This window comes from Clavelina lepadiformis, chromosome 3 (assembly GCF_947623445.1).
Source record: "Clavelina lepadiformis chromosome 3, kaClaLepa1.1, whole genome shotgun sequence".
NCBI classification, from domain to species: Eukaryota; Metazoa; Chordata; class Ascidiacea; order Aplousobranchia; family Clavelinidae; genus Clavelina; species Clavelina lepadiformis.
In genome coordinates, this window is record NC_135242.1 from 5,673,605 (window position 1) to 5,685,011 (window position 11,407).

Sequence of the window (11,407 nt, forward strand, 5' to 3'; positions counted from 1 at the left end):
GCTGAACCTGCTTGGGTTGCTGCTAACGTTGCTGCACTTGCTTCGGTTGCTGCTTCCGTTGCTGAGCTTGCTTCAGTTGCTGAACTTGCTTCCAATGCTGAACTTGCTTCGGTTGCTGCTTCCGTTCCTGAACTTGCTTCTGTTGCTGAACTTGCTTCCGCTGCTGAACTTGCTTCGGTTGCTGCTTCCGTTGTTGAACTTGCTTCGGTTGTTGCTTCCGTTGCTGAACTTGCTTTAGTTGCTGAACTTGCTTCCGTTGCTGAACTTGCTTCGGTTGCTGCTTCCGTTGTTAAACTTGCTTCGGTTGCTGTTACCGTTGTTGAAGTTGCTTCGATTGCTGCTTCCTTTGTTGAATTTGCTTCGGTTGCTGCTTCCGTTGCTGAACCTGCTTCGGTTGCTGCTTCCGTTGCTGAACTTGTTTCCGTTGTTGCTTCTGTTGCTGAACTTGCTTCGGTTGCTGCTTCCGTTGCTGAACTTGCTTCGGTTGCTGCTTCCGTTGCAGTATTTGCTTCGGTTGCTGCTTCCGTTGCAGTATTTGCTTCGGTTGCTGCTACCGTTGTTGAACTTGCTTCGGTTGCTGCTTCCGTTGTTGAAGTTGATTCGGTTGCTGCTACCGTTGCTGAACTTGCTTCGGTTGCTGCTTCCGTTGCAGTATTTGCTTCGGTTGCTGCTACCGTTGCAGTATTTGCTTCGGTTGCTGCTACCGTTGTTGAAGTTGTTACGGTTGTTGCTCCTGTCGCAGAATTTGCTTCGGTTGCTGCTTCCGTTGTTGAACTTGCTTCGGTTGTTGCTTCCTTTACAGTTTTTCCTTTGCTTGCTGCTACCGTTGCTGAATTTGCTTCGGTTGCTGCTTCTGTTGCTGAACTTGCTTCGGTTGCTGCTTCCGTTGCTGAACCTGCTTGGGTTGCTGCTAACGTTGCTGCACTTGCTTCGGTTGCTGCTTCCGTTGCTGAGCTTGCTTCAGTTGCTGAACTTGCTTCCAATGCTGAACTTGCTTCGGTTGCTTCTTCCGTTCCTGAACTTGCTTCTGTTGCTGAACTTGCTTCCGCTGCTGAACTTGCTTCGGTTGCTGCTTCCGTTGTTGAACTTGCTTCGGTTGTTGCTTCCGTTGCTGAACTTGCTTTAGTTGCTGAACTTGCTTCCGTTGCTGAACTTGCTTCGGTTGCTGCTTCCGTTGTTAAACTTGCTTCGGTTGCTGCTTCCGTTGCTAAATTTGCTTCGGTTGCTGCTTCTGTTGTTGAACTAGCTTCGGTTGCTCCTTCTGTTGTTGAAGTTGCTTCGGTTGCTGCTTCCGTTGTTGAACTTGCTTCGGTTGCTGCTTCCGTTTTTGTAGTTGCTTCGGTTGCTGCTACCGTTGCTGAACTTGCTTCGGTTGCTGCTTCCGTTGGTGAAGTTGATTCGGTTGCTTCTACCGTTGCTGAACTTGCTTCGGTTGCTGCTTCCGTTGTTGAAGTTGATTCGGTTGCTTCTACCGTTGCTGAAGTTGCTTCGGTTGCTGCTTCCGTTGTTGAAATTGCTTCAGTTGCTGAACTTGCTTCCGTTGCTGAACTTGCTTCGGTTACTGCTTCCGTTGCTGAACTTGCTTCGGTTGTTACTACCGTTGCTGAACTTGTTCCGGTTGCTGCTTCTGTTGCTGAACTTGCTTCGGTTGCTGCTTCCGTTGTTGAACTTCCTTCGGTTGTTGCTTCCGTTGCAGTATTTGCTTCGGTTGCTGCTTCCGTTGTTGAATTTGCTTCGGTTGCTGATACTGTTGCTGAACTTGCTTCGGTTGCTGCTTCCGTTGTTGAAGTTGCTTCGGTTGCTGCTTCCGTTGTTGAAGTTGCTTCGGTTACTGCTAAGGTTGCTGAACTTTCTTCGGTTGCTGCTTCCGTTGCTGAAATTGTTACGGTTGTTGCTTCTGTCGCAGAATTTGCTTCGGTTGCTGCTAAGGTTGCTGTACTTTCTTCAGTTGCTGCTTCCGTTGCTGAAATTGTTACGGTTGTTGCTTCTGTCGCAGAATTTGTTTCGGTTGCTGCTTCTGTTGCTGAACTTGCTTCGGTTGCTGCTTCCGATGTTGAACTTCTTTCGGTTGTTGCTTCCGTTGCAGTATTTGCTTCAGTTGCTGCTTCCGTTGTTGAATTTGCTTCGATTGCTGCTTCCGTTGTTGAACTTGCTTCGGTTTCAGCTTCTGTTCCTGAATTTGCTTCGGTTGCTGCTTCCGTTGCTGAACTTGCTTCGGTTGCTGCTACCGTTGCTGAACTTGCTTCGGTTGCTGCTTTCGTTGCAGTATTTGCTTCGGTTTCTGCTACCGTTGTTGAACTTGTTTCGGTTGCTGCTTCCTTTGCTGAACTTGCTTCGGTTGCTGCTTCCGTTGCTGAACTTGCTTCGGTTGCTGCTACCGTTGCAGTATTTGCTTCGGTTGCTGCTACCGTTGTTAAACTTGCTCCGGTTGCTGCTTCCGTTGTTGAAGTTGCTTCGGTTACTCCTAAGGTTGCTGAACTTTCTTCTGTTGCTGCTTCCGTTGCTGAAATTGTTACGGTTGTTGCTTCTGTCGCAGAATTTGCTTCGGTTGCTGCTTCCCTTGTTGAACTTGCTTCGGTTGTTGCTTCCGTTACAGTATTTGCTTTGGTTGCTGCTACCGTTGCTGAACTTGCTTCGGTTGCTGCTTCCGTTGTTGAACTTGCTTCGGTTGCAGCTTCTGTTGCTGAACTTGGTTCGGTTGCTGCTTCCGTTGCTGAACCTGCTTGGGTTGCTGCTAACGTTGCTGCACTTGCTTCGGTTGCTGCTTCCGTTGCTGAGCTTGCTTCAGTTGCTGAACTTGCTTCCAATGCTGAACTTGCTTCGGTTGCTTCTTCCGTTACTGAACTTGCTTCTGTTGCTGAACTTGCTTCCGCTGCTGAACTTGCTTCGGTTGCTGCTTCCGTTGTTGAACTTGCTTCGGTTGTTGCTTCCGTTGCTGCTTCTGTTGTTGAACTTGCTTCGGTTGCTCCTTCTGTTCTTGAAGTTGCTTCGGTTGCTGCTTCCGTTGTTGAACTTGCTTCGGTTGCTGCTTCCGTTTTTGTAGTTGCTTCGGTTGCTGCTACCGTTGCTGAACTTGCTTCGGTTGCTGATTCCGTTGTTGAAGTTGATTCGGTTGCTTCTACCGTTGCTGAACTTGCTTCGGTTGCTGCTTCCGTTGTTGAAGTTGATTCGGTTGCTTCTACCGTTGCTGAACTTGCTTCGGTTGCTGCTTCCGTTGTTGAAATTGCTTCAGTTGCTGAACTTGCTTCCGTTGATGAACTTGCTTCGGTTACTGTTTCCGTTGCTGAACTTGCTTCGGTTGTTACTACCGTTGCTGAACTTGCTCCGGTTGCTGCTTCTGTTGCTGAACTTACTTCGGTTGCTCCTTCCGTTGCTGAACCTGCTTGGGTTGCTGCTAACGTTGCTGCATTTGCTTCGGTTGCTGCTTCCGTTGCTGAGCTTGCTTCAGTTGCTGAACTTGCTTCCGTTGCTGAACTTGCTTCGGTTGCTGCTTCCGTTGCTGAACTTGCTTCAGTTGCTGAACTTGCTTCCGCTGCTGAACTTGCTTCGGTTGCTGCTTCCGTTGTTGAACTTGCTTCGTTTGCTGCTTCCGTTGCTGAACTTGCTTCAGTTGATGAACTTGCTTCCGTTGCTGAAATTGCTTCGGTTGCTGCTTCCGTTGTTGAACTTGCTTCGGTTGCTGCTACCGTTGTTGCACTTGCTTCGGTTGCTGCTTCCGTTGTTGAATTTGCTTCGGTTGCTGCAACCGTTGCTGAACTTGCTTCGCTTGCTGCTTCCGTTGTTGAACTTGCTTCGGTTGCAGCTTCTGTTGCTGAATTTGCTTTGGTTGCTGCTTCCGTTGTTGAACTTCCTTCAGTTGTTGCTTTCGTTGCAGTATTTGCTTCGATTGCTACTTCCGTTGTTGAAATTGCTTCGGTTGCTGCTACCGTTGCTGAACCTGCTTCGGTTGCTGCTTCCGTTGCAGTATTTGCTTCGGTTGCTGCTACCGTTGCAGTATTTGCTTCGGTTGCTGCTTCCGTTGCAGTATTTGCTTCGGTTGCTGCTACCGTTGTTGAAGTTGCTTCGGTTGCTTCTACCGTTGCTGAACTTGCTTTGGTTGCTGCTTCTGTTGTTGAAGTTGATTCGGTTGCTTCTACCGTTGCTGAACTTGTTTCGGTTGCTGCTTCCGTTGTTGAAATTGCTTGAGTTGCTGAACTTGCTTCCGTTGCTAAACTTGCTTCGGTTGCTGCTTCCGTTGTTGAAGTTGCTTCGGTTGCTGCTTCCGTTACAGTATTTGCTTCGGTTGCTTCTTCCGTTGTTGAACTTGCTTCGGTTGCTGCTACCGTTGTTGAAGTTGCTTCGGTTGCTGCTTCCGTTACATTATTTGCTTCGGTTGCTGCTTCCGTTCTTGAACTAGCTTCGGTTGCTGCTTCCGTTGTTGAAGTTGCTTCGGTTGCTGCTACCGTTGCTGAACTTGCTTCGGTTGCTGCTTCCGTTGCTGAACTTGCTTCGGTTGCTGCTTCCGTTGTTGAAGTTGCTTCGGTAATTGCTTCCGTTGTTGAATTTGCTTCGGTTGCTGCAACCGTTGCTGAACTTGCTTCGCTTGCTGCTTCCGTTGTTGAACTTGCTTCGGTTGCAGCTTCTGTTGCTGAACTTGCTTCGGTTGCTACTTCCGTTGTTGAAATTGCTTCGGTTGCTGCTACCGTTGCTGAACCTGCTTCGGTTGCTGCTTCCGTTGCAGTATTTGCTTCGGTTGCTGCTACCGTTGTTGAACTTGCTTCGGTTGCTTCTACCGTTGCTGAACCTGCTTCGGTTGCTACTTCCGTTGTTGAAATTGCTTCGGTGGCTGCTTCCGTTGCTGTATTTGTTTGAATAGCTGCTTCCGTTGCTGAACTTGCTTCGGTTGCTGCTTCCGTTGCTGAACTTACTTCGGTTGCTGATTCCGTTGTTGAACTTGCTTCGGTTGCTGGTACCGTTGTTGAACTTGCTTCGGTTGCTGCTTCCGTTGCTGAATTTGCTTCGGTTGCTGTTACCGTTGCTAAACTTGCTTCTGTTGCTGCTTTCATTGCAGTATTTGCTTCGGTTTCTGCTACCGTTGTTGAACTTGCTTCGGTTGTTGCTTCCGTTGCTGAACTTGCTTCGGTTGCTGCTTCCGTTGCTGCTTCGGTTGCTGCTACCGTTGTTGAATTTGCTTCGGTTGTTGCTTCTGTTGCTGAAATTTCTTCGGTTGCTGCTTCCGTTGCTGAACTTGCTTCGGTTGCTGCTTCCATTGCAGTATTTGCTTCGGTTGCTGCTACCGTTGTTGAACTTGCTTCGGTTGCTTCTACCGTTGCTGAACCTGCTTCGGTTGCTACTTCCGTTGTTGAACTTGCTTCGGTTGCTGCTTCCGTTGCTGTATTTGTTTGAATAGCTGCTTCCGTTGCTGAACTTGCTTCGGTTGCTGCTTCTGTTGTTGAACTTGCTTCGGTTGCTCCTTCCGTTGTTGAACTTGCTTCGTTTGCTGCTTCCGTTGTTGAACTTGCTTCGGTTGCTGCTTCTGTTGCTGAACTTGTTTCGGTTGTTGCTTCCGTTGTTGAAGTTGCTTCGGTTGTTGCTTCCGTTGCTGAACTTGTTTCGGTTGTTGCTTCCGTTGTTGAAGTTGCTTCGGTTGCTGCTTCCGTTGTTGAACTTGCTTCGGTTGCTCCTTCCGTTGTTGAATTTGCTTCGGTTGCTGCAACCGTTGCTGAACTTGCTTCGCTTGCTGCTTCCGTTGTTGAACTTGCTTCGGTTGCAGCTTCTGTTGCTGAATTTGCTTTGGTTGCTGCTTCCGTTGTTGAACTTCCTTCAGTTGTTGCTTTCGTTGCAGTATTTGCTTCGATTGCTACTTCCGTTGTTGAAATTGCTTCGGTTGCTGCTACCGTTGCTGAACCTGCTTCGGTTGCTGCTTCCGTTGCAGTATTTGCTTCGGTTGCTGCTACCGTTGTTGAACTTGCTTCGGTTGCTTCTACCGTTGCTGAACCTGCTTCGGTTGCTACTTCCGTTGTTGAAATTGCTTCGGTGGCTGCTTCCGTTGCTGTATTTGTTTGAATAGCTGCTTCCGTTGCTGAACTTGCTTCGGTTGCTGCTTCCGTTGCTGAACTTACTTCGGTTGCTGCTTCCGTTGTTGAACTTGCTTCGGTTGCTGGTACCGTTGTTGAACTTGCTTCGGTTGCTGCTTCCGTTGCTGAATTTGCTTCGGTTGCTGTTACCGTTGCTAAACTTGCTTCTGTTGCTGCTTTCATTGCAGTATTTGCTTCGGTTGCTGCTACCGTTGTTGAAGTTGCTTCGGTTGTTGCTTCCGTTGCTGAACTTGCTTCGGTTGCTGCTTCCGTTGTTGAAGTTGCTTCGGATGCTGCTACCGTTGTTGAAGTTGCTTTGGTTGCTGCTTCTGTTACAGTATTTGCTTCGGTTGCTGCTTCTTTTGCTGAACTTGCTTCGGTTGCTGCTTCCGTTGCTGAACTTGCCTCGGTTGCTGCTTCCGTTGTTGAACTTGCTTCGGTTGTTGCTTCCGTTGCTGAACTTGCTTCGGTTGCTAAACTTGCTTCGGTTGCTGCTTCCGTTGTTGAAGTTGCTTCGGTTGCTGCTTCCGTTACAGTATTTGCTTCGGTTGCTGCTTCCGTTGTTGAACTTGCTTCGGTTGCTGCTACCGTTGTTGAAGTTGCTTCGGTTGCTGCTTCCGTTACAGTATTTGCTTCGGTTGCTGCTTCCGTTCTAGAACTTGCTTCGGTTGCTGCTTCCGTTGTTGAAGTTGCTTCGGTTGCTGCTACCGTTGCTGAACTTGCTTCGGTTGCTGCTTCCGTTGCTGAACTTGCTTCGGTTGCTGCTTCCGTTGTTGAAGTTGCTTCGGTAATTGCTTCCGTTGTTGAAGTTGCTTCGGTAATTGCTTTCGTTGCTGAACTTGCTTCGGTTGCTGCTTCCGTTGCTGAACTTGCTTCGGTTTTTTCTTCGGTTGTTGCTTCCGTTGTTGAACTTGCTTCGGTTGTTGCTTCCGTTGCTGAACTTGCTTCGGTTGCTGAACTTTCTTCCGTTGCTGAACTTGCTTCGGTTGCTGCTTCCGTTGTTGAAGTTGCTTCGGTTGCTGCTTCCGTTGCTGAACTAGTTTGGTTTGCTGCTTCCGTTGTTGAACTTGCTTCGGTTGCTGCTACCGTTGCTGAACTTGCTTCGGTTTTTTCTTCGGTTGTTGCTTCCGTTGTTGAACTTGCTTCGGTTGTTGCTTCCGTTGCTGAACTTGCTTCGGTTTCTGCTACCGTTGCTGAAAATGCTTCGGTTGCTGCTACCGTTGCTGAACTTGCTTCGGTTGCTGCTTCCGTTGTTGTAGTTGCTTCGGTTGCTGCTTCCGTTGCAGTATTTGCTTCGGTTGCTGCTACCGTTGTTGAAGTTGCTTCGGTTGCTTCTACCGTTGCTGAACTTGCTTTGGTTGCTGCTTCTGTTGTTGAAGTTGATTCGGTTGCTTCTACCGTTGCTGAACTTGCTTCGGTTGCTGCTTCCGTTGTTGAAATTGCTTCAGTTGCTGAACTTGCTTCCGTTGCTAAACTTGCTTCGGTTGCTGCTTCCGTTGTTGAAGTTGCTTCGGTTGCTGCTTCCGTTACAGTATTTGCTTCGGTTGCTTCTTCCGTTGTTGAACTTGCTTCGGTTGCTGCTACCGTTGTTGAAGTTGCTTCGGTTGCTGCTTCCGTTACATTATTTGCTTCGGTTGCTGCTTCCGTTCTTGAACTAGCTTCGGTTGCTGCTTCCGTTGTTGAAGTTGCTTCGGTTGCTGCTACCGTTGCTGAACTTGCTTCGGTTGCTGCTTCCGTTGCTGAACTTGCTTCGGTTGCTGCTTCCGTTGTTGAAGTTGCTTCGGTTGCTGCTACCGTTGCTGAACTTGCTTCGGTTGTTGCTTCCGTTGCTGAACTTGCTTCGGTTTCTGCTACCGTTGCTGAAAATGCTTCGGTTGCTGCTACCGTTGCTGAACTTGCTTCGGTTGCTGCTTCCGTTGTTGTAGTGTCTTCGTTTGCTGCTTCCGTTGTTGAACTTGCTTCGGTTGCTGCTTCTGTTGCTGAACTTGTTTCGGTTGTTGCTTCCGTTGTTGAAGTTGCTTCGGTTGTTGCTTCCGTTGCTGAACTTGTTTCTGTTGTTGCTTCCGTTGTTGAAGTTGCTTCGGTTGCTGCTTCCGTTGTTGAACTTGCTTCGGTTGCTGCTACCGTTGTTGCCGTGTCTGACAGTGCATGACAATAAGTCTTTAGTTTATGAAATTTTTAATAGTACAACTTAGTAATGATTCTAATGTTATTGCATTGCTTCCGTTTTTGTTTTGAAAGAAAATATTAGGTTTGTTTTCCGCCGTTATTCTTGCCATTATTCCAAGTATGTTGCCTGCAAATCTTCGCAATCTATAACTAAGTGAACAAAGTTTTTTATGTTTTAACTTTTTACTTTGCAAACGAAATTGTCCTTAAGTGAAGTCCTTAACTACCACTTGTTCCAAGCTTGAGGTTTCTTTCTTGTAGTACTAGCGGTACAGTATAATTAATAGTGACCTAATTCATGTCATAGATGACAAACTAAGAGCGTTGCCTTAGAGTCAGTTAAATCTTACCACTACCAAAATTGATGAAATTTTTACGAACACAATGGATAGAGGTTCTTACACACCGCAAATACATGTACGCTATAAGTTATAGTAGATGTTGGCACACCGAATTGTAACAAGACATCGCATAAGACCTAAGTTACGTTAATCAAGACGGTTTGCCAAAATGTTTGTTATATCTAGATCTTTATAAACCGAAATAATCCGACCTCCGTAGTAAGAAACCTAGCTAAATTTTGTAAAGTACAGTAATTGTTTAAAACGGAAATGCGAAAACAAAGATGGCTTTAGGTTAACAAAGTTAAGCATTTAGTTAGGTTAGGCAGTTATTTCCGGTGAATAACATTTAGGCTTTAATTAGTTCTTAATTCGCAAAACCTGACTTCTAACAACCATTACATAAAAAATCGATTGTTTGCAAAGAATACTGTAATAAATCGGGTTTTAATATAACATACTATTACGAATATATGAAAACTTATCTATTGATCCAAACCACACAATTATAAAGTCCTCCATTATTTCGCCGAAGAAATCGTGTTTTCAAAGCTATTTTTCACAGTATTGCTTGTAAACTTAACTTAACATTTATGACACAGTTACCTAAACCGTTTAAATCGTTTTGTTCGCTATCCAACAATTGTGCAGCAGTAAACACATTGGCTAGAAAAACGAAAGCGGATATTTGTTTTGCAAACATTAAAACTTCCTATTGTTCTATGAGCAGCTATTTGAAGTAAAGAGTGTTACATTATGACGCGGAATACAATAATAAAAATACTGCAACAACGTAATATAAAGGAAATGATGTAGAAAAATGTTGTATCTTACTATACATACTGTAGTTCAAATGTCATGCTTCATAGACGTATTACCATGTGAGCTTTTATAGTCCGTGCCGAGTTACCAGTTGTTAAGAGTATACACATATACAGTATATATGAGCATGAGAACAATATATTACGAACCCAATGATATGATTACCAAATTTTAAGTAATTTATTATGCCGAATAATTATAGCAACGTAATATAATAATTATACCAATTGTTTGCAGTCTTTAAACTTGCACTTAAAATTGTTTATTCTTGCAGTTTTGCATAAGAATTTATTTATCTAGAGGTCCTTGATCAAACATTTGATGTCTGAAATGACTTGAGTAGTCAAATATTCAACAACGTGTTGCGCAACTTTAAATGATCGAAATAAATACGATAGGTGAGTGTTGTTACAGTAAATTTACGTTTCAAAAAGCTTTTGTATTCTAAAATTTTAGATAAAGACCTTTCTTTAGGTTTATTTATCTTTCCTTAGCAGGCTTTGAAAGCGCGCCAAGCGTTCCACCCTTTACAAACAGACTTGCGCGCTGACAAATATTCACGTTTTACTAATCTCTAAAATGCGTTCTATGCGCATGCTGGCATGTTTGGCGCTGGCTTTAATTGAGTGCTCTCTTCAAACATTCTGCGTAGAATTGGTTTAACTAAATTCTATCTCAAACATGTTTAAGCGCTTTGTTTGTTTTTATCAAAATCGTTTTCAAGGTTCCACCACACCTAGATATATTTACTATAAATACTATACAATATTTACCTAAATATATTTACTATACATGTTATACGAATTATCATTAACAATGGGTTTGGCTATTCGTTGGGAAACACGTGCGTTTTCATTTTGAAAGTAACATGACATTCGTTTCAGAAAACGTATTTAAGTATTAGACTGCCTTAAACGGTAAAAACTGCTAAAACATATGATACAAGGTAAGATAGGTAGGTTTAGTCCGTTGAATAACTTCATTCTAGTTATATTACAACAAATTTCTAGCTATACCGCTCGGGATATAATTACTGCAGCAATTTTCGGCTGACTATTTTTAACTTTGATTTGCCGGTGTTTGACCATTTAAACAAAATATAAGCGAATGTAAGACACAGTAGGCCTAATCGATTGTGATGTATCAAAACATTAATAGCTACAGTTATGAAATTTACTCAAGAACATCATTCGTATAAAATATTTCGCATTTACATTGCTCACCTATAAAATATTACTTAACGCATTGGGGAGGAAATTTATTCGAATACTTACCGACAGTATAAAGGAGCAAAACAACACATATTGCGATTGCCAGTCTCGTATGTTTCATTTTGGCTTCAACAGATTTCTGGTTATTACAATTTCCACATTACGCTAAACAGTTCTGCTTAAAAACAGAGGTATAATGATAAGCAAAATAGAGCAGATATAATGATAGATACATTTTTCACTTCGCAAAACAGCCTAATCCTATCCTAAATAACACCGAAACAGAAAACAAATTCAACCTCTTTCAACCTTGTCAGATTCCAACGAAGGCACTCATGCTACTTCTGAAAAAAATATTGCCAAAACCTTTTTTTTTTTTTTTGTTTTTTTTTTGTCCGCTATGACGTGGACCAATTGGAATTTATCTTAGCCGTTGTTTCAATTTATATCAAGGTGTAAGAGTTATATCATACCTGCAACGTTTCCTCCAAATTTTAAACACGGAAGACTTCAATTATTTGACAACTTGCACTTTTTGACATAGATCATTGAAACAGGAAAAACAGGGAGATCATTTTATATCGAATCGTTTAATTTTCACAACAGTTTATACCATAAGCTACATCGAACAAAAGGACGAAAATAGCATCGCATAAGCAGGATGGTTTGCATAAGAAAAAATAACTTTAGCATGACCACTTTTTTGATGTTTTAACAGAGATTAAGACATTTATGAATCGGAAAATTTAGCCAGCTTCACCGAGTTTGGAAATGTTCAGGCCCAATGAACAAGAGCTTGGTTTAAGTG

General features: G+C 44.0%; 1 protein-coding gene across 1 annotated transcript; it reads right to left on the reverse strand.

The window, feature by feature from the left end:
* Positions 1-910: 910 nt before the first annotated feature.
* Positions 911-10,771, reverse strand: LOC143448750 (uncharacterized). Its single transcript, XM_076948604.1, has 4 exons — positions 10,663-10,771; positions 7,892-8,194; positions 1,368-3,442; positions 911-1,048 (listed from the first exon to the last, which is right to left on the reverse strand). Exons 1-4 carry the CDS (start codon positions 10,718-10,720, stop codon positions 911-913), a joined length of 2,574 nt encoding a protein of 857 aa, XP_076804719.1. The 5' UTR covers positions 10,721-10,771.
* Between the last annotated feature and the right edge of the window lie 636 nt (positions 10,772-11,407).

What these genes read in the sequence shown, in the direction of transcription:
- LOC143448750 (XM_076948604.1), bottom strand. Translation starts at nt 10,720, where the DNA reads ATGAAACATACGAGACTGGCAATCGCAATATGTGTTGTTTTGCTCCTT. An exon ending in TTTGCTCCTTTATACTGTCG is followed by an intron (nt 8,195 to 10,662) that starts GTAAGTATTCGA and finishes ATGCACTGTCAG; the next exon opens with ACACGGCAACAACGGTAGCA. An exon ending in GGTAGCAGAAACCGAAGCAA is followed by an intron (nt 3,443 to 7,891) that starts GTTCAGCAACGG and finishes CAGCAACTGAAG; the next exon opens with CAAGCTCAGCAACGGAAGCA.